The sequence below is a fragment of the Monomorium pharaonis genome, chromosome 1, assembly GCF_013373865.1.
Source record: "Monomorium pharaonis isolate MP-MQ-018 chromosome 1, ASM1337386v2, whole genome shotgun sequence".
Classification (NCBI taxonomy): Eukaryota; Metazoa; Arthropoda; class Insecta; order Hymenoptera; family Formicidae; genus Monomorium; species Monomorium pharaonis.
The window spans coordinates 18631763-18655035 of NC_050467.1; the positions used below are offsets into that span (position 1 = coordinate 18631763).

General features: G+C 40.1%; 2 protein-coding genes across 4 annotated transcripts in view; one reads left to right on the forward strand and one right to left on the reverse strand.

Moving 5' to 3' along the window:
- The first annotated feature begins 94 nt into the window (after nt 1-94).
- On the forward strand, nt 95-5813 carry LOC105839923 (methionine--tRNA ligase, mitochondrial). Its single transcript, XM_012686574.3, has 7 exons — nt 95-1133; nt 2436-2594; nt 2686-2960; nt 3045-3276; nt 3365-3600; nt 3686-3920; nt 3991-5813. Exons 1-7 carry the CDS (start codon nt 893-895, stop codon nt 4554-4556), a joined length of 1944 nt encoding a protein of 647 aa, XP_012542028.2. The 5' UTR covers nt 95-892; the 3' UTR covers nt 4557-5813.
- The window catches only part of LOC105839922 (dopamine receptor 1), an 88505-nt gene continuing 70543 nt past the window's right edge, over nt 5312-23273 (reverse strand). For 2 of the 3 annotated variants that reach the window (XM_012686572.3, XM_012686571.3), the window contains exons 2-7: nt 10882-10954; nt 9226-9535; nt 8777-8918; nt 8177-8277; nt 7499-7784; nt 5312-7356 (exon numbers count right to left, since the gene is read on the reverse strand). In XM_012686572.3, coding sequence (XP_012542026.1) covers nt 7072-7356; nt 7499-7784; nt 8177-8277; nt 8777-8918; nt 9226-9535; nt 10882-10954 — 1197 coding nt within the window. In that variant the 3' untranslated portion in view covers nt 5312-7071. The remainder of the gene's footprint in view (nt 7357-7498; nt 7785-8176; nt 8278-8776; nt 8919-9225; nt 9536-10881; nt 10955-23273) is intronic. The other variant, XM_028192273.2, reaches the window with a different exon arrangement.

Below are 23273 nucleotides of genomic sequence, written 5' to 3' on the forward strand. Positions count from 1 at the left end.
GCGTGCGCGATACGCGGTCGAGTGCGTGCGTGCGTCCGCGTCTCACGGGGAGGAGGGCCGGCCGAGCCGCGTGAAGTCGCTCGCTTGTACACCGCAGTCGGTCTCGGACACACGGGCGGCCAGGCCCGTAGCGCGCCGGCGCGCGACGCGGGCGCCCGAGCAATCGGAGGGGGGGCGCCGGGAACGATCTTCGCGGATCTCGATCTCTTTCCTCAAAATTTCTGCAATACGCGTGTACAATCGTGATGCGTTCCAAGACAACGAACCGTAATGCAAGTATTATATATTTTTTTCCAAGTATTTTTTTTCTCAATGTCGCGTGAATTCAGCTCCGTTTCGGTCTTATCTCGAAGTATTCTCGACATTCGGTCACGACAAGCTTTTGCGAATCGACGCGGATCGCGCGCAAAAGCGACGCTGCATTTTCGGGATTCGTTTCGGGATCCGTTAAGGATTCAACGAGCTTGCGAGCAAACTCTCGGCGCGATGTGGGTCAAGGGTGTCGCTTCCCCGTGGGTACGACGCTGACGTACCGGAATCTCGTGCTACTTGCGTCCGCACGTCTTTTACGAGCTATTGTTTGAACGCGTTCAAAAGTTGTGTCGTCATCATCGTCATCCCCGAACGTTCGATCCCTGGATAATATCAGCGCCCCTGACGGGGCGACGCGGAAGAGGACGGCGGAACGGCTGCTGATTTTTCGAGGGGATTTAAAATCGCCGACGGCGACATCTGAACCGTCGGCTGCTCCTCGCACGACACATGTGCGATGTGAACGACGAGGTGAGACAACGACGACGACGACGACGCGCGGCGACGCGTTGCTCCTGGTGCTCGATTTAAGCATAGGTTCGAGGTACACGAGGTTTCCTTCGACGAGCGGCTGTAATTCATGGCAAGCGCTCTGCTGCGAAACACGACGCGCCTCGTGAGATCGGCCAGGCATCCGATAATCGCGAGCAACGGTAGGTGCATCATGACGACGCGGGCGAGACTCGACAAGGTCCTCGAGGAGCTGCAGAGGAATCCGTATTACGACAAGTACGCCAGGAAGATCGCGCGGCTGCAGCAGACCAGCCCGGAGGAGTTTCTGCAACGCGTCGAGCAACAGGAGAAGGTTCGCGAGAAGCAAGGTACATCATGATCCTCGCGAGGACTGTTTATCTTTGACAACGTCGTTTCTTCGATCATCTGAAACAAATTATTGGTAGACTGAACTCCTCGCACAGTTTGTCTTTCCCCTTTCTCTTTGGAGAAAAAGAGGAAAACAAACTGTGTGCAGAGTTTGGTTGAAAAGGTACTAAGCTAAGGTTGATCTTTATTTCTTTAGATTAGCAAACGCATTTCTAGATAGTAGTAGCAGAGAATGTTTAGATATGGTTTTTATGATGATAAGGATACTAGTTTCTAAGTAAAGAGAATTCCCAGTGCGAGATAAAGGATGTCGAATTCATTATTGTTAAAGAGAAACATGAGAAAGCTGCAAGTTTCTATCAGACCGAGGCGAAACCAACTCTGGAACTTGGTACGCAGACGAAAGGGGCGCGTTTGGATAGTGTGATGAAGGTTGACATGATAAAAGACAAGTCGAAGGAAGAGATTATAGAGATATGGAAGGAGTATCACATGCAGAAGGACTGTATCTGTGGCGCTATGACGCCTGAGCAGTACGACAAGATGTTTGCGCTTGGCAGGCAATATTCGACCTTTCTCCTGCCATTGCCGAGAAAGCAGGGCTATGAATTTATTATGAGTCAGTTTTTTGGCTCGGAAGTACACATGACTCCACTATTGTGGTACCAGACACATAAAGAGAATGCACCTGAGTGTTTGACCATGATACACTACACTGAATTGAGAGATGATAAAGGCATTATACTCATGCGTGGAGAATTTGATACAAAATTGCTGGAAGTGCAAGAAGCGCAATGCCTGGCCAATGAATTACAGTTGTATTATTGCAGCGACAATGAAAACAGATTACAATTACTTGAAACATTTACCAATAGGCCTACCGAGTTTAAGCATATGGATCTTATAGCACAATTAGAGACAATATCGTTAGAGTGAAGCAATGTTGAGAAGAAGGAATAAGAAATTATTTAATGTATTGTAATTATATGTACAGAATTAGCAAAAAAATAAACATTTTCAAGACAAAGAGTTTATATATCATTTTTTTCATAAAAATGTTTCATCTTTACTTTTACATAATCTGTAATAAATACAATATAAACAAATATAATATAACGATATTAAAACATTAAATAATATCATTTATCTCTGTTATATTTATCTATTGTAACAAGCAATACAAAGCACTGTTACCTCTGTGTTGTGAGAAATATGCCATTTTGCTCTATTTTTTTATTTAACTATTTCTAAATGAAAATATTAATTATTCATATACTAATAATAATAAATTTAAATTTCAGTTAAACGCGTAATTGCAAATTATCAGCCTTCGAAATTAGCGATATTTCCATTCCTATTCAAAAATATACAGTCATCTTGGAAAACAGTAAAGAGGCAATATGTACAAGATTTATCTCAAAATAAATATATTACTACACCGATTTTTTACGTAAACGCTGGTACGTAATTTTCTTTGAATTAAACTTTTTTCTTTTTAGTGAAGCCATAATAGAAAAGTTAAATATATACGTATATTTTTTTATACGTTAGGTCCTCACATTGGACATTTATACAGCGCAGTTCTAGCCGATGCCGTTGCTCGATATAACAACATGTTGGGCCATAAAACATTTTTTACCACCGGTACCGACGAGCACGGTAACAAGATTAAAGCCGCCGCAGCCGCAGCTGGTCTACCGAATCTCGAATATTGTACAAAAATTTCGCAGCAGTTTAGGAAGATGTGCGATAGGTTCGAAGTGGATTATTCGTGTTTCATTAGAACCACTGAAAAGCGGCATTGTGATGCAGTGTATTACTTTTGGGTTCTTAGAACAAATTTAATTTCTAACGTTGAAGTCCTGTTCGCGATAGCCTGTACAACTCATTAAGAAATTAAACATTTTCAGAAATTGTTGGAAGAAAGGGGGTATATCTACCTAGGAAAATACTCGGGATGGTATTGCGTATCGGACGAGGCGTTCCTTTCTGATGTAGATGTGGTGGAACAGAAAGACTCGACTGGCAAAGTAATCAAAGTCTCTGCGGAATCGGGAAACAGGGTAGAATGGACAGAAGAAGAAAATTACAAGTTCCGACTTAGTGCATTTCAAGACGATCTCAAGTACTGGCTCAAAGATGGTATAAAAATATCTTGAATTTTATTTTACTTAAGTATTCTTCCCTTTCTTTGTGACTGCAAATTGTAAATTTTGGATCTCTTTTGTAGAAAATACAGTCAGACCAGCGCTGTATCATAAAACATTATTCCAGTGGGTACAAGAAGGTGCATGTTTACAAGACTTGAGCATTACTAGAATCAGAAATAAAGTACCATGGGCTATACCTTCCCCATGTGACGAATCTCACTCGATATACGTGTGGATGGATGCCTTAGTAAATTATCTAACGGTCTTAGGATATCCAAATGAATCATACAAAGAATTTTGGCCACCTACTATTCAAGTATGGATCATAATTTCTAGCTAATAATTACTAGAAAATTACTAGATTGAAATTTAGAATATATGAAGAAAAATTGTTTATATAGATAATTGGAAAAGATATTTTGAAGTTTCACGGTATCTATTGGCCAGCGTTCTTAATAGCAGCAGGTCTCGAACCTCCAAAGACATTGCTGTGTCACGCTCACTGGACCGTTGAACATAAGAAAATGTCAAAATCAATAGGAAACGTAATCTCGCCATTTGAAGCTGCAAATAATTATTCAGAAGAGGGATTACGATACTTTATTCTGAGAGAGGCGGTGCCACAGAATGACGCAAGTAAGACGAATCGTATACATTTACTCAGTATATGCCATCCGTATCGTATCTTTAAAAAATTTATTCGCAGATTTTAGCTCAACGAAAATTGTTAGTATATTGAACTCCGAATTGGCGGATACACTGGGCAATCTAGTCAGTCGTTGCACAGGTAAAGCGGTCAATCCGTCTAGAGAGTTTCCCGATCCGGCGAAATACTGGAACGTGTTGCAATCTCATGCGGCTGACGAGACCAGAGAGGCTTTAAAATCCGTGGGCGGGAAAGCGCGTGAGAGTTACGAGGAATACAATTTGCATCACGTTGTTGACGCGGTTATGAATATGCTCCATTGCGCGAATAAAATGGTGGCATATCACGAGCCTTGGCAGCTGAGGAAACAAGTCAATGATACGGATTCGATCGAAGAACTTAAAGCTGTAATATCACTCGCTCTGGAGAGTAGTAGAATAGGCGCTTTAATACTGTATCCAATTGTACCTAGATTAAGCAGTAGTTTGCTAGATTTTTTAAATATCCCAAAGGAGAATCGCATGTGGACGGATACTGCGCCTGAATTTTTCAATAACAATTGCGCGAAAGAAAGACAAATCGAACGTAATAATCTAATATTGTTTAAGAAGATAAGGAGTCAATAAATATTTATATATCTATTATTTGTCTTTTAATTGTGGAATCGAGAGAAGAGTATCTCTGTATTAGTCTTTTTACATGTAAAACCTTCAAAACGATTAGACAAAATTTAATGAAAAGTTAAATCATGTTAAATATATTTTTGCAAACTAAATTTTTGGAAGTTTTATAAATTTTTTCGAGTAATAAACATTTTTAATGCATTATTAGAATTTATTAGATCAGTCAGGTGAAATTAAGAACGAGATACTCTATCTTCGCTCATTTGTGAGAAATAGTTTGGACTGCAGAGTTAAATTTCATATATCATATCAAACATATAAATGAAAAAAATATCCTCTTTCAACGCTAGCTATTTGTTTTGTATGTTTCATAGTGGGACATAGGAATCGGACGAAAGAGAAAAAAATCACGAAAGGTAAAAAAGTCACAAGTCAGATACTCTTGTCGAAGTCTTAATCTAATATATTTACAGAGAACGGTCATTCGATTATATCAGTAGTATACATCAACATTGCGCACAGATCCTGCCGGCTAGAGAGTTTCTACGCTGTTCCTTCAACCGTTTGCCTACAGTCTGTAACGCACGCACCCACATTGTGACATTCCTCTTTCGTTTCCTCTCGCGCTGGATCGCAGTGCGCTTTGTATTGTAGATATAGATGTACCAAGGAAGCTCGACGGATCCTCGCGAGCGCTAAATTGACGACTCGCGACTACTTCCTTCCACTTGGATATGTGATGCAGTATTGAGTTTGAGATTCGACGGGTGCTCGACGACAATTTTTTATTACTTACATTCGATGAGCGCGCCCATTAGACGAGAGATCGCGTTTCCGCGATTTGCTTCCCGTCGTGTACCTCTTTTTTTTCGCGCCCGTCAAATAGAAAAATAATTAAATGGCTATTTACAAGATGGAAAATGAATTTCATAGTTGACGGCGCAGCGCGTCACGCGCGCCGCTCTCTGCACTGACCTATTGCTATTAAGTTTTTTCCTTTTTTTTTTTTAAATACATTTCCCATGATGTTTTGACAGACGTTACTTTAGAAACATATTGATTTTTTTTTTTTTTTAGTAACATCCAGCTTTTTAACATGAGCTATCGACATTGCTATCGACATTGCTCCATTAAAGAGATTGCTTGACAAGATTAGTATCCTAAGCGCTACACTTTGGATTCTTCTATTAATCGACAAATCCCACTCTAAGCCTGAAGTCGTACCTTATAAAAGAAGATAAGGAATAAATAAAAAAAAAAGAAAGTAAGAGACAACACTACGATTTTGGATTGGATTATGTCTTCGGGATATGTTTCGAAGTGGATTCCGGTGATTGTCTTAATTACAACGATTGATGTCCTCACGAAATGCCGCGCATACATATTCAAACACCACAGCCTTCACTCCTTCGCTACATATATAAAAAAAAAAAAAAAGAAGAGATATGTACTCCCTGTGAAAACACGCGGAATGCGTTACAACGAAAAATACCACACTTCGAAGAAATTTGCGCGTCACTCGTAACAATTATCATCGGTCAATCGTATAATCAGGTGACGATGACCGTGGAGGCAGAGATACGATGTGCTCATTTTAATACCCGGCAAACGTCTCGATTTGCATTTTGCTTCTGCATTTACCGATATTGCTCTAGAACTCGACGTCGAGGAGAGACACGAGCAGCGCGTTTTCCCTCTGTCCGAGGAAATTCACGGCCCAAATCAACGACAGCTAACTAGAACATTGATTGATATTACGTGAGGAGAGATTCAATAATATGGCTGAGAGAGTATTATCAACGTCCTTCAGTTATCCTTATCCTAAGCGAGCGGCTTCATAGCGAGAGCGTCGCAGCTGCAGCTGCAGTCTTCCTTTGAGCAGGCGGGCGGTTTGGCTTGGCGTTCAGTCCTTCGCAAGATGCAAATACTAAACTTTAGCACGCGGGAGTAAACTCCGCTTGTTGATACAAGCGGTGTGCCGTATGCTGATTTTATGTACACACTTGACGCAAGTTCGTACGAAACAACAGCAATAAGTGATCGTTCCGTAGATAGATTACAGGTCGTGCAATCGGTCGTAGACTGCGTCACGTTTAGGTTTTTCACTGCGGATTCGAAACAAACTTTAAAACAGCAAATCAAGATAGTAAAATGCTGGAATAAAAATGTTTCGCGATCGATATCGTCATTCCGCGATACGGAAGATCGCGGAGGATTAACACGAAGATTAACACGAGGAACGAGAATTCCTCTTGCGCGAAGCGTGTTTCGATTCGCGCCGTTTTAACATCGTTGCCCTCCGCCGGACGATATCTCGGGGTGTCTCCAGACCTTCTTGCAATTCACCACAAATCCCTCGACGATATCGGCGAAGTAACAAAGGCGACACGATTCCGCGCGACGATCTCGCAGACAAGCGGCGAAATTGAGATTCAGAAACGAAGTCGTTTAAGATGAGACTGAGAGAAGAAGTCAAGAGAGAGAGAAGAAACGCTTGTCGCGCGCGCGGAACGCTCGTTTATATGGCACTGACGATAGTATCGCGGTGTCGTTGAGCCATGACGCCGACCTGGCAGCTGTCCGCGCTCGATCTCGGACTGATGTTGCATTCGATCATGGAGCCGTTCCGCTTCTGTACCACCACCGAGCGGAACTCGCCGCACTCGCTGGTCGACGGCTGGTTGCCTCGCGCGCGTGCCCCCTTCGTGAGGATCCTCTTGAACGCCTCCCGGAATTCAGTGTTGAAGATGCTGTAGATTATCGGGTTGAAGGCCGAGTTACTGTAGCCGAGCCACGTGAGAACCTGCCCGAGAAGAAGAAATCACTTTGATACACCTTTGCATATCGGAAAAATTCTGTTCAAGAATTGTCCTGTGTGTGGGACAAGAAAATTCTTATGTCTCCTTCGACAGGATAATCTTAATTATAATAGTAAGGAGTCGCACCTGGAACGCTCGGTGAGATATGCAGGTTTTGCAGTAGGCTGCGACGATGTTGACGCAGAAGAATGGCACCCAGCATATCAGGAATACACCCATGATTACGCCGACGGTGATCGCGGCCTTGTGGTCAGACACGTGATAAGGGCTGGTTGGCTTCGTCTTCGTCTGCGGCTTTGGTGGCTTGCTGCGACTGCTCTTCGAGCGAAAACTCTTGGCCAGGTTGGAAGTGTCCGGCAGCTTTGTTACTGCTCGGATACTCTTCACATGTTTCTGCGCGTAGCAATAGAGCCTGGAAAAGGAGGAATTTCTTAACGCATAGGATACAACTCCTTCGATTTATTAATCAGAGAGCATCTTTGCGTCGGAGAAACTAATTGTAAACGATGTAAGAGATAATGTTGAACGCCCGTTAGAAATTTATCAGCATCCGATGCGTTGCTCCGTTAAACAAAGCTTGGTGTTGTGTATGCGCGATTTATCTTTTATGAATTTTTCAAACGAGGATGTTTTTCCGAGCGCGCGCATCGTTTTTATCTTCAGGCTCATTCGGGAACGCGAGCCGGTCATATTTTATAGAACGGCATACGAGCTGCGTCACTCACGGAGATTACGGCGAACGATTATGGCGAAAGTGCGGAAGCAAAAAGTTAAATTAATTCGCATCCAAAGTAGTTAGCTTACCTGCAATAAATACCCAGCATCACGATGCAGGGCACATAGAAAGATATGCATGAAGATACCACCGCATAGGTAGGTGTAATGTCTAGGGCACATGTAGGGTGCTGTAAGGGTAAAAGAGTACGAGTAATTAACAGAGAAACGCGAGCATTGCGCAAACTGCCTCAGACGTGAATGGCGTGTCGTAACGGGGTAAAACGAGAAATGCCATTTATTTTTAATTCTCTCCTCGCACTCGAAAGTTACAACCTGCCACACGTTTACGTATTTTTTTATTTATTTTTTTAAACTAACTTTCAATATAAATTTAATTTCACATGATTGATACACCGCAGAGTGTACTTATAATATTTTACCGAGCAATACCTATAATTATGGACTTTTGAATATTACGTACACTTCCAACATTGAAGTGGACAGAATTCATACTTTATGAATTTCTAATAAAAAGGCTCGCTCTCGATAATTAAAAACGACAATTAAAAGTTTGCTCGAGAGCACTGAGAAATTGTGGAAAATCGTTTCACATTTTACGTTTTCAAAGATCCACATTTGATATATTGATCTATTAACATTAATAAACTGATGCAATAAAATTCTTACCTCCTCGTCATTGTATGTCACAGGTTGATCATCATTTCTGTGAAGATCTAGACTGATCGGTACGAATGATATGAGTCCTGCTAGGAGCCATACGACGGCGATGCCGCCAATGGCAACTCTTCTGGTCACCCAACGGCCGTACCTAAAGCAACAGTAATTCAATTTAAATTTTTATAACTTTTATAACTCATCTTATTGAAAATTTATATATATATATATATATATATATAGTTTTTCAGAAATTAAATTTGTTTCGATCGTAATATTATTTTCTATAATAACCTTTTGGTTTAATTATTTTAAACTCTCTGTGATTAAAAAAAAAAATATATAAATAGAATTTTTTAAATTAAAATAAATTAAGTGGGCCAAATAAGGTAATTGTAATTTTAAATTTACAAATTGTTTGACGATCCTTCTGTAAAGCTACCGATAGCAAGCGGCCTCACCTAAGAGGATCCTTAATGTGTATGTAACGGTCGAGTGATATGGCGCATAGATTCAGGATAGAGGCAGTGCTGCACATAACATCGAAAGCGATCCAGATGTCGCAGAACCACATTCCGAAGATCCAGTAGCCGAGGAGATCGTTGATCCCGGCAAAGGTCATCACCAGCCCACCGACGAAGAGGTCGGCGACGGCCAGGGAGGCCAGGAAGAGGTTGCCGATTCTCCGTAGCCCACGGTCGGTGTAGATCGCCACGCAGACCAGGACGTTCCCGGCGACGGAGAAGAATATCAGGATCACGAGAAGGAATCCTGCGGATATCGCGGAGATCCGTCTAGCGGAGAATCGCCAGGACACGCTACTATTCAACCGTACAACACGTCGCCCCTCGAAGCGCGTGAGCCTCTAAAGAAATCCGACGTTGTGTCGTCGATGAAATATTATTCGTCGCTATTCATCGAATCGAATCGGGGGGATGAATTGAGAAAAGCCGCGTCACGCTGATATTCGGCGACGAACATCGGTGTTGCCATTACTGTTATCGAATGCTGTACGATATCATTCTGAGGAATTTTTGAGATATATATACATGCATGTATTGAGACCTTCACCGCACGATGTTATAATCGATGTTATTTATAAAGGAAGAGGATCTCGGAAGCCCCGACCTTCGAGCCTAATGAAATTGTTTCTGGACGAAATTGGCGTCGATTACTCGTTGGGGAAAATTCGAGGGTGGCCGTAATCTCTCCCGCGACTTTTAACCCGGTATTACGCAGTACTTCTGTAATTAATTTGTCACGAACGCATGGAAAGGATGAAAGCTTGGGGTGAACAAAATAAACGAAGAGCCGGCAAATCCGTTCTGGTTCACGTGCATATCCCCTTTAAAAGGCTAGATTCAGCAGAGTATGTAATTCGCTTCGCGAACCTTTATTTTATCAATAACGTAAGCACCCCATATAGTAAAATAATTCACGCTAAAACATTGGTCAGGAAAAATCTTGCTACTTCTCAAAATTTCAGGATTAACCCCCTGGGTAGGTTGCAACTTTTTAGGCGGGATTTTATCTTATCTCTGATTTAATATAACATTTCGATTAAAAGGAGAATTACGTTGTCAATGAGAAACCAATACTTCTAATCTTAAATATATAACAAAATAATTGAGACACACCTTCCGCGCGTTTTGATAGCAAAATTAAAAAAATACTGTTCTTAAAAGCAAAATTCGTCTAAATTGTTTACTCTTCGTCTGCTAAATCTTAAATAAAAAGATCTTCGCACAGTCAATATGTTTTCACTTCTAGCAAAATGTGATATTACAACAGCATCAATCTTGTGAAGCACAGTAACGCGAAGGACATCGATGAGACAGAAATTACGACAGTCGGCCCTTGGGACCTACGTCCAATCATAATTTATTCGATTCTATCGGTTATATTAAGCGTTCTCGAGATGAGGGAAAACAACACGGGAGAGATAAGGGCAGCGGAAGGGTGTCGGGAGAGCCTACGGAGAGGGGGAGAGAAAGGCAGAGACTACCACCAGGGGTATGATTGGACGGGGTCGGATCGGAGCTTCCGAGAGTAGGCACTCTCGGGAGGCTGTCTTCGAGGGACGACTCGCGATCGATCAAATGGAAAGTTTAGCGAACCAACTAGGAGCACCGACAGCAGCGAGAAAGCGTCTTCAGGCAGAGCGTCTTCTTCCCCGTCTGTCAGGTTATTCTGCGAAAAGACAAAGAAAGGCTATATAGGAATATGAGGTCGTGTCGATGATTTACGTAAGGTAGGCGGATTAGACTGACTTAATTATCATATGCGCGACTATACGTGACAGTTGCGACGACAATTGTGACACATCTACGACATGGAAACACTTGAATAAATAAAAATAATTTGCGTGGGAAGAAGCGCGCACTGATGAGAAAAAAAGTACTTGGTATTTGTGACTGTAACAAGGATAGGCCCGGATGTATGTACATCTCGGGTTTTGAAAAGTTCTTGATATTAAGATATAAAGGATCTAAATGTTATAAAAATAAAATTCAGCTGTCATCAGATCAAAGGGTTGGAGAGATACAAAATTTTCTCTTCTTTACTATTCAAGACCCCACCGATGATATCATTTTCTCTTTAATACTTGATTTTGTTTTTCTTAATTTATTTCATGACTGTTACACATTGTATGCTATTATAACTAACATTATAGCGGTAATAATTAGAAAAATGGAGAGCGTCCTTTATCATAATTATATTTTAACATTCAATTATGGTCACAAATATCAAGTACTTTTCCCTCGGTGCAGGGAAGGCGTTGACGCTGCAAGGATCAATCAGACGCCCTTGGCGTCTTTCCGAGCTTTAAGATCTTCTTTTTCTAGATTTTCTTAGCGACGGCACATACACACACTTGAATGTCTTCATGACGCTGTCCGCGCTTTATAAACCTACGGTAGAACGCCACACGGCTGCTAACGTGTCGTTTTCCACGGGCGGGTGGCTACGGCTTTCAGTACTCCTCGTCGCGGATGCTACTTCATCATGGGCTCTAGCTATCCTGGCATAAACGCGGACTCTCTCCGCAATAAAAAAGTCTCTCGCTTCACCTATCCCCTTTTTCTTTTTTTTTTCTTTTTTTTTTTTACGGCCGTAGAAACAGGTAGGGAGCTACAATTATTCGCGCCGGACGGACGCACGGCCGAGCGGTGTACATCTCGCTTGTAATTACACCTTTAAAGTTAATACTCCGACGTGGGATTTATCCGACAGCCGCGAGATTACTCGCTCACGTATCGTTGATACAGTTCAAGGTATTACATATCCCGACAACTATATTCGTATCACCTATAACCCCGACGATGATTATTAATTCGGACGTAATCTCCGCGCGATCGCCATTTGGATCTCTCACGATTAAATGCACGCGAATCGAAAATAAATAAATCAGTCTCCTCTCGGCGGATCAATTACGCCGCGTTTCGTTTCTCGCGGGCGCAATAATCTGCGTAGCACGTCGCATTGAAATCTCACCGCGGAAACTTTCGAAAGTGGAACGATGTTTATCGATTCATTAGATATGCAATGCAGCATACGGGGGCGCACTTTATATTCTATACTCACGTGGCTTATATTATATATGGTTTATGTTATATATTAAGTCGTACGGCGCGCGGCTCCCTCTTGTATTACGACTGCGGGAGCACTTTCCGTCCGAAAATTCCGCCCGTAGAATAATTATGTCGATGGAAATTATGCGCCGGTACTTATGAATTTAAAGCAAGCGCAGCTGCGGCAAGCGGCAGCGAGCACTTTTACGCGTGTCTCAAAATTCCAGTTTAGCCTGCGGACTGAATTTCCACAGCGATTCGAAATCGCTCGGCGCTTCGCTTCTCTTCCGCTCCAATTTTCTGCGTGATCATACTCGATTCCCGGTTAATTGCTCCAATTCGCGACTTCTCGCTTTCGTCTGACTCGCATTAAGATTTTCTACTTCATAGAATAGCCTATATTAAGTTAGCATGTTTAATCGATTGCAAGTAACGGAGTTTTATTTCCATTCTACTTATGGCGACGAACACGGGTTGCGGATGGTAAATTGTTTTCGTCATCCTCGCAAGAAGACTCTCTAAAAGAATTGACGTGCAAAATAGGTGGCACTGCGCCGCACGTACTGCAAAGTTAATATAAAAAGTTTTAATTTTTATTTCAGATTGTTTTTGTATACATTTTTGTATACATATCTGTTAATTGGGTCAACATACATTCGGCCAACAATGGCTAGTTAAAAAGCTAAAATGTTTTGTAAAAATGCTTTGAAGTACAATCAAGCGTATTAACAAAAACAAAAAAATAAAAATAAAAAGCTCCCTTTTGTAAAAGATAATGCAGAATGGCCCGCTCAATATAAATACTTGAAATAAAGTCCAATGTTTGCATTTATGTTTTTGAAAATGAATTTTATATGAGCCTGACTTGATTTTATGAGAGCACAAAGTTTTGCTTGCGTTTCATATCAGTTATATCACATAAATGCATATACGAATGTATTATGTATTTAAAAAAAGCTGTTTTCGCAACGTAACAAGAAAAAAAAAACTTTGAGAAACTGGGCCTTAAAACTGGCATACTAGGTCACATTTTTCCTGCCTTTTCTTTTAACACGAGTACAAATCATTTGTACAAAATATTTACAAGTTAATGTATATTCCTAAAAACATTTCACTTCAATGTACGGATTTTTTATCGATTATACAAATATCTTATGCCGTTTCACCAGACGCAATATGCAAGTTTTACTATACATAAAAGTTTCGTTATCAGTAGATTTTATGTAGGGAAGAACATGGATGTATGAAATATGAGTTTTTACTTCTTTAATTATTTACGTAGAATATATTTTTACTAATATTAATATAGTACAATGTTTCGTTTCTCTGAAACAATGAAGTACTGCATAGTATTGGCAACTTTTCTCTATCGTATTATATATTTTATATATATCTATGTTTAATTTCTTGTTCATCTAACGCGTCAAAGCAAACAGATCACGTACACTTGATATAGTACGGTCAGCTTAGTGAGGTATATATCTCGATACATTGAGAGTTGTAAGGGCAAGCGCTTCTTCCGTGCGTACAATATCTTTCCGACGTAATGTATGGCAGGGCGTGAATGGACTTCGTAAGACGGGATGCATTAGCGTTACAAATAAACGCTTCAGAAAATATATGGTCATTGGATTTAGCGGGTAATTGATCCCCAACGGTCCGGCCAACCGTTATTGCACCGTGTAATTTGCGGCTCGCGCGTGCGTTGCAATTGCGTTTATTTTTCCCCGCGATCTCGCGTTTCCTTGAAAACGCTTTTAGATACGTCGCGCGGGACCAGCAGGCACTGCATATTTGCAGAAACTTTTCTCCGATTAGCATACCGTCGGGTTCCTGGCGTCGTTTTCTCACCGCGCGAATGGATCCGGCGTCTCCGAAGGTCCACATTCACCGACGGATGAGATATATACCGATTTTCGTTTACTTCCTTTCTCTCGCGGGTCTCGTACGGGACGGACCGGTTTAGGTCAACGATCGATTCGTCTCGGTAACGACGATTTGTGCCTGTGTCTGACGGCCGACTGTTTGCTAAGAGTCAGGCGCCGAAGGAATTCTTGCGCTCTCCTCGAAAGATTTTGCGAACGTGGCTATTAATTAATTTACATTTGCCGATACGGCGAAAGCGTCGTGCGCGATCAATCAAAATGGGGGGGGGGAGGGAGGAAACTCGTAAATTTAAACATATATCCAGCGATTAGCGCTTCGATTCCTTTTAACGCGAGGCACGCTTTCTCGACCGTGAAATTGTCATTCTTACAAGTTGTTAATAATCGCTTAAAAAGAAGAAAGCAAAAAAAAAAAACAAGTGCCATTTTTTTCCATTATAATTAAAAACAAAATCCTATTTTATTTAATCCACGAAATTATTCTGCTAAATGGCAAATCGTCGGGCATTCAGGAACCAAGCGTTCTCCCGTTTAGTTGGCGTAAAAAAATGCGATACACGTGTAAAGTTATTAATTTTCGTATTTAATTTAGTAGTTAAAGTGCACGGCTCGTGTAACTCGTGCGGCGCTAGATTGCACACATTTCAGATATTAGCACCCGCGTGATATACGAGCTTAGCACAGTTTCGAACTGCGTGCGGCAGCTAGTTCGCGTAATAAATCCACGCGCTACGAGCCCGCGTGAGCAAAGATAGCGAAGGCGAACGGCTGCACCGGCTGCAGTTTAAAGCCCGAGAGTGCAGCGAAAAGTTAGCGCGACGATTCACACACGTGCGCGACGAAGACAATGGCACAAGGAAAATGATCGTAACGACCATTTAATGAACGGCCATGGAAGCGGAAAAAGGGGAAATGCATCGCACGCGGGGGGCAGAGAGGACAATGGGGGGAGGAGAAAAAAAACGAAAATGAAAAAGTGTCCGGCGCTCTCGTTAGTTTTATGCGAAATTACTTTTCGCGCCTTCAAACGTTTGCAACTGTTACAAGCTATCGATTCGCCGCGCAAGTTACGTTACAAATGTTTCGTGTGCAGGTCCCTTTTTTCCCTTCTTTCCCTCATCTCGCTACCCCTCGTGTTTCCCCGGATATAAATCAGTTCGACAGTGCTGTACGTTCGTCGCCTCGATTTTCACCAATTCGCTTTCTTCTCATTAGGCGAGCCTGCTTAAGACGCATGCCAATTCGAGCGGTTCGACGGATTCTCCAAGTACTATCGTGCTTTGAGATTTATGGACGCGCGCTCGATTCAGCATTTCGCGGATTCAACGGATTCGAAAAGTATCCTATTAAATTCCGTTCGTCGTAAAACACGTGCGGTTTACCGCGTTTATTCGTTTTATCAGAATAAAATTCTCCTCGCGTCTTCACTTTTCAAAAATTGAAAAACATTTTATTGTCAAGTATTATGTGCGCTTGTGTATCCAATATCTAATACGATATGCTTTACATATTCGTTTATTCTCTCTTTAATTTTCCCGCTTCTGACGAATCAAGATAACGAATATATGGAATCTTTCGGAGCTTTTAACTGCGAGATTCCGGATTTGAATATATTCCATATTCATATTGTTTGATTAATGCATATAGAAGGTGATTATAAAGTCCTTGTGCAGCTTTAAACTTTCGCAACGGACTTCCCCGTCCAATATATTATGAAATTAATCTGCAAAAGCAATAAGTAAATTTGAATTTTGCGTACATTTACTGAGATTATTATATATACAATATTTATGTGTTTATACGCGCGAACAGGCGGAGAAACGCACGAAATCAGATGTGTATGTGCATGTACGATTACATTTGTTCTCTGTTCGCTTTTCGTTACTTCAAACGTTACGTGACTACGTGGGAACACTCGAGATTCTCCTGTGTGCTCCTGAGATATACGTATTTTATCGCGCGCGACGCGGCGGAAAATCCACCGACGCATCATCGATTTGCCGGATATATCGCATCGCATGCATATGCATGGGAAAATATTTTATTGCGTTGTCCACACGGAATATCGATGCCGCTGATAACAAATGATTGCTCGATCAGCACGTGCGTTGCATTCGGCGATCCTCTCGGCAATCATCACGTCCACGAAGCGCACGAATAGACGTGTGTGATACGCAGCGATTATTTCAACAATTTACGATGCCGAAATTCCATCTTTCCATTAATGAAATATTTATAAAACACAAGTGCATTTTTTAAATATACAGTCGGTTCCTCCCTCCCCCTCCGCAATTGGCACTAATTTTTATGGAACTTTCGGATTCGTAAAGTTAATCGATGTCATGAAAACAAGTTAAATAAAAAAAATCTACCTCTTCTAAACATAATAAATCAATATATAACTTTTCCTCTAAAATCTATATTTATTTTACGTGCGCATAAATTTAGTAATAAAATCTCACGAAATTTACTGTTAACCTGTAAGTAATTTTTTTACGTTTTTATTTCTTTAATAAGTAATTATAAATTCAGACATGTTTTTTATAGATAAAATAATTTTCAAACATTAGAAATGAAAAAATCTGTATTCTTCAAAATATTTCATTACATAATATATTTAATTAAATTTGCAGCTTGCGTCTAGATTAATTCTGATTTTCACCCAAGTAATTAAAGGATTGAGGGGTTCCTCTAGAAGAAAATTTCTTTAAAAATAATAGCAAGAAGAAACCAGACCTGTTCAAAAAGAATTTTACTCAGATTTCTTCTTTCTCGTTCTTTTTTTGTAAGAATATTCTTGGAATCAAATGATTATAGACACGTGTCGATAATCATCGTCGAAATTAGTTAGTCGGTTTAGCATTTCGACAGATCAAAGGAAACGCCACGTCACGTAACAAGTGATTGCCACGCAGTCAATTAATACGCTCATTCTGAGAGACGGTCGTGCCCGCCTGCTCCATATTGCGAGCGCCAGATTACGATTGCCAGCTTATCAGTCGGTGATCGCTCTGTTAATTTGCGCTTTAACGGTAATTACTTTATCTGCCGGAATCTTCGCCACCGCAAAGTAACGTTACATACTCCCCGGAATATATTATAGCAATATCATAGATACGGTACGTTTACACATTCGGCTTCTCTGTTAATTACCGATTCATATCTTCGTCGACTCTGATACAGATATAACATGCAGAGCTATTCATTTCCCTGACTCTTGTATTAAATAAAATTTTTTCAGATCCTATCGAGAGTTTATGAGGTACAGGGTGTCTATAAAGTTGTCTGTCCTCATCCCCTACATTTCAACACAAAAATTATGAAAGACCGCGAAATACGTGACACCTTTTTTAAGAGTCTCGAGAGGATAGAATAGCCGCTCGAAACAATCAAACATGTATTTCACGATTTCTCATAATTTCGATACATTTCTCCAAGATGTTAGGAGATCGGGACGGATTTTATGGACGTCCTGTATAAATTTGTATAAATAAATTAGCGTTAACACCTGACATCAAGTCCTCGTGCCAGCTTTCATATAAATAAATTTGCGTCGCAGTTGACATCAAGAATGAATATTCATCAATATGAAAAGCAATACAAATATGAAATACAGGTCACGTCCGAACGCGTGGATTTTATTTAAACTCATATGAATGTAGCCAAACGTATCTTATCGTTCGCGAGCGTATACACGCAACCCCTCTGAATATTTTAACGAAACAATACATACGTTTTAACGTCCAATTCTATCAATATTGACGTATACACCGTGGAAGATTAAGCCGCCAGCTCTGTCTGGTCGTCACTCGTATATGCCGTATATTATAGATTATTTATTTACGTATAAAGATTACTTCGAGATTGAGTCCGGAAATGTCTATTGTTGGATTTCTTCGAGAGTAAAGGAATCACACGTGAAAGCTTCTCCGTTACGTCCAAAGCATCCCGTACCCGACGTAACACGGCAAACGTTCGATTATGAGATACTTTTTCGTAAAGGAACACTGGGATCCTCGTAAATATCAATTTTTCGACGTTACTATTCTTCCCCGATGTGGTTCTCTCACCGCGTGTCTTCGGGGACGCGTGTAATGTACACCCTTCTGCCAGCACGATCCAAAATAAAAGATCAATTTTCTCCCAGATACATAAATTCCTACGAAGAAATACGGCGAGTATTCCTTACGAGCTACGTGACCCTTTTAGGTAAACAAAGGATCCAAGCGAAAAAGTTCGGCGGGAAAGAAGCATCCGGAGCATTCGGTTTTTTTTTTGTGCGACGTGATGGAAGAAGAGCTTACGATTTTTCTGACTTACAACGACGACACCTTGTTCAGGCCTTCGTTTCTTAGATCTGCGCGCGTGATATCAAAATTATACGCAACACATATCTCGTATTAATTTCAAGATTACGATTTTAATTATGGAATATCTCAATTTATTCTTAAACACACAAATAAATTTTTACATAAAAGGAAAACACAATTAAAGGTGTATATATTGTAAATAAAAAATATCGTATCGCAGAAAGAAGAAAAAGAATTGTTTTTTAATTCAATTTAAAAAAAAAATATATTATAGATCTTAGATAGCTCGCTAAATCTGTACCATTCGGTACTACTTTTCTATCTTTCTGTCTCCTTTCGCGATGATCGACGTTTAAAAATCTAATTTTACGTAAAAAGGGAGAGAGAGACGAGGAGGAATCTTAAACCTGTTTCCAGCTCGTTAAATCCACAAACCCGGACAAACGGCACGAATCCTCGATGACATGACGGTTGAATAAACCGTTCGTTGAAGGTAGAACTTCCTTATTCCGCTTGTAATTCAATCGCGCGCAGCGATTGCCGTCGCTGAATGCGACGAGCGCGACGGGTACACACGCTGAATGATGTAGAATCAGAAACGTATAATCGCGTTTTCGGCGAAGCAGTCTTAAGTGCACCGGCGCCGCCGAGACGAGTTCCTTGGCCCGTGCGGGGGTGCGCGTACGTGTGTGTTTTTAGCGCGGGAACCGCGCGAAAGTCATTAATTTCCACGTCGGGAAACAAATTGCGCGCGAGTCATGGAGACGAAAGTCGAAACTCCTCCGGCGCAACGTGACCGATTAATCCTTCAAATATAGGAGAGAAACGCGCGCGAACATCGATGTATCGCGAGACCCGAATTTTAAACTCACGATTTTCGCTATCGCCCGCTGAATCGGAATTTTCGCCCTACTTACCTCACCGCGTCGGCAATATCTATCTGCCGCCGCGGAAAGCTTCGCGAAACTTTGAGAGGTTCGTTCAAAATTCACTTGAAAGGATTTGAGCCAGCCCTTTAGAGCTCTTTAATAATAGAAGAAGGCATAGGCCACCTTTACTTATTTAACTGTCGCCGTAGTGGCGCCGGCGTCATCGTAAATATTGTTCAAAAAGATGTGGGCGATATTAAACGGCAGCCACAGGGACGGCTAGCTCTCTTTATAAAAATTAATTAAGACAGGTACAAGAGCACTCTCTGTAATTATTTTTGAAAATTTTATAACGGTGTTGAATTTGACAAAGTATTTAAAAAAGCATATGAAATTGCACAAAAAATATTATCATGAAGATTCATCTATGTCCGAATAATTATCTTTAATTGGTTGTGTTTTTTACATATTAATTGTTACATATTCTTCTATTATTATTTAAAATTGTATATAATTTTGTATTAATGTACATACACATTTGGATGCGTGTTTTTTTATATATACAAATATTTAAAAAATATACTGAAAAAAAGAGTCTATTCAATTAGTATATCAAGACCCTATTAGTACATATAGAGTCTATTGTAATACGTAGATGTCTTGTTAATAAATCGTATCATTTTTCTCAGTGTACGATTTAATTGCATAAAAAAATATATATAATTGCAAACGGAATAAACCGAAGGGCTCTACGGATACAAAAGACCTCGCGATTAATCTTGCGGTTTTGCGCCACGGGAAAGAGAGTCGCCCTATTTTCTTCTGGAATCCAAGAAGGTTCGGCGCGATCGATAACCTTTTATTGTCGCGACATTGGCGAGCGGGCTTAGTTCAAGGGCCGAAATTGGGCGGCAAATAAAGAGCCACAGAGTTCGCCCGCCGTAAATTGTTCAAACTCGAAGAAATGCGTAAAATACTGCGACGAGCGTGTTATCGGGTGTTCGTGATTTACGACACGTCACCCGTTTCGTCCCTCGGGGCTGATCGACGTCCTTTCCTCCTTCGGTCGCACACTCGCGGAAACTCGCAATAGCCGGGGACACAGTCGACGGTATCGAGTGAGAAGTGTGCGGTTAAAACGGCTCTCCTTCTCGGCATTTGTCACCCGGCGGCAGTTTATTTCATTGTCGCGCATCGTGTTCGGTAAACTGTCGCGGGAGTTCACGTGCGCGCGACGTGATACGACGAAATATCGCGGTCGGCAGGAATTATACGACGGATTCGGAGTCGTTTTTTCCCTCCCCCCCCGATATGCTTTTGATCCATTCGCGCACGAAGAGGGATCCTTTCTTATTCCCGGGACGATCAGTACGCAATCAACCTCGGTCTCGTAAAAGACGTGGATCGTTCGTTAAAATTAAATGGATTCTGATTTAATAATCCGTAGATAAGCTTCGCTAATTTACTGCTTCGACGACAATTAACTTGAATTATCAAGAGGGGTGCGAAAGCGATACCGTGGATCGAGGATTATCGTTACGGCAATTTCCGGGCCGCCTCGTCGTCGTGCCGTTACAATAACGTAACGCGTCCGGAAGCCACAAGGATTCGAGCTTTGTCGAGCCTATCAATATGAGGAGTGATATATCGAAGTGAGATCAGCTTTATTCCGCCATAATTACACTTAAAAAAAAAAGTTTATAGTACCATTGTATGTCGTTCATCGACTTAAAATTCATTGATACAATAAACATTCTTTTAATAGTATAAATATTACATTGAACATTTTTCATTAGCCATAAATGAATTTATTAATATTAATATGAGTTTATTAACATAAAACCTAAAGCATCGTAATAATAAAATAATTCTTTGAACCAATTTTAATAAATTTTTCATTAGTAAAATGAATATTTTTTTTGCATTTATGTATAGTTTTGGCTCAGTATACTTTTCTGCGAATATTTCTGCATGATGAACGGAAGCAGGGAGGGAGGTTGTTTCTCAAAACGGAATGCTCTTTAAATTCGCGGTTAATTGTTGGAGGCAAAGAAAAATCGGAGAGAAAACAAGAGCTTTGTTTTACCGGGACAAGGCAATTATTCCCTTTTTTCTCCATCCCTCTCCTTCGTGATGCTGTGGTATTTATTTACATCGTATCAACAGTGCCGCCTAATTCAACTGTTAAAAGTTAACAACTGTAAAGGGATTTAAAGCATATAATTTGTATAAGATAACTTTACAGTACATTTTACATAATGCATATTGCACGAAATTATTTTCCGTTAGGCTACGAGGTTATACATTTTTCACAAGATCGGATTAACTCAGAACGTCCCGGCCGATGGGTTTTTGAACGGTTTTAAACACTCCTGTCGTAATGTAATATTTAAGTCCCTAATTTGGCGCTAAGTGCAGCCGTTAAGTTTTACTTCGAGCTTTATTTACCCAATATAAGTTTTTAATTTTTACGTTAAAGCTTTTTGCTGCATAGAAAGCAATATATACATAGTGGAATTAGTAACAAACAGAGGAGAAGATGGTAATATGGCCTTTATAAGTATAATGACCGTAATATTTACGATATTAGGTGGGAGATTCTAGTGATCTTATGGAATCATTTGTCTAGACGTAGTTATGCAGTAGCAATAATATACTAATACAGAACAACAATGTTACATTCGGCATTTTTTTAGTATTTCGAATTTTTTGCAAGACAGATATATTTTAGTATTGAATTATACATACTTCCTCATTTTTTTTAAACTTGGGTATATTATCACACGAATGTATGTACATTTGAGTTTCTTTTCTATTTGTATTTACGATTGAACAATCGATGAGTTAAAAAATTGACCCATTTTAATTAGTTAAAAAAAATAGTTGAAAAGGAAAAATTATATTTTGATTAAGAAAATGTGTGAAAAGAGCCTGCAAAGTACATAGTTGTCTCATTTTGAGAATATAATTTTTTTCCGGTGTAGTCTTAATTGAGGATCTCAGAAGATGTTTTTTCTATGATAATTACTTTTGCGGTATTAATCAGAAGCCGAGTTTAGTATGAAGTTCTACTGTCGTTGTTTCGAGGATTTGCTCGTTTGTCTGCGGGTTAATAATACTTTTTCCCATTTGCTTACCTCTTTGCCTCCTTTATGGTTGCGTTTTTTATCCTTTACGTAAATAGGTAGAAACGAGTGCCAGCGCGAGTTCATTTCCCGTTTCGACAAGTACTTTTGCACGAGTCTGCTTTGCTTTTAGTTCATTGTGATTTGCAAGAGAAAGAGAGAGAGAGAGATAATTTCCAGCAAATCATGATAACCTCAGAGTGAACAATAATTTTCTGTCGCTAATTGGTGCGCGTGTTATTTATGATATGATAAATGCGTAATAATATTACGATCAAAATAGGACAAAAGTGCAATTTTCTGTATAAAAGTATTGTTTCTCAGAATTCCATTATAATGTTTCCAACGCGAAGTTTTATCGACGACATCGTGAAAAAAGCCAACGTAAATATATTACACGGGTTATTTATTTTGTAATTTTTTTAAAGAAAACTTAATACAAGAAAATTTAATCAAATACAAATAATAATCACAAATTACTGTAATCACTTTTGTAATATCAAAATTAAAAAAAAAAATGGAAAAAATACATATTTTCAAAATATGCTGATGTAATAAAGTTTCTCTCCACACACTTTTTATATCGTGATTAAAAAACGTATGTTTATGCATGTACAAAGCCTTCGAAAGGATTTAGAATTAATTTCTTTGATAAACGGTGTAATTTGCATTTAATGAATAAATCAATATGCTTTATATTTGTTTATTCGCGTGGGGAAGAAAAAGCTGACTTTACGCTTTTCGAAA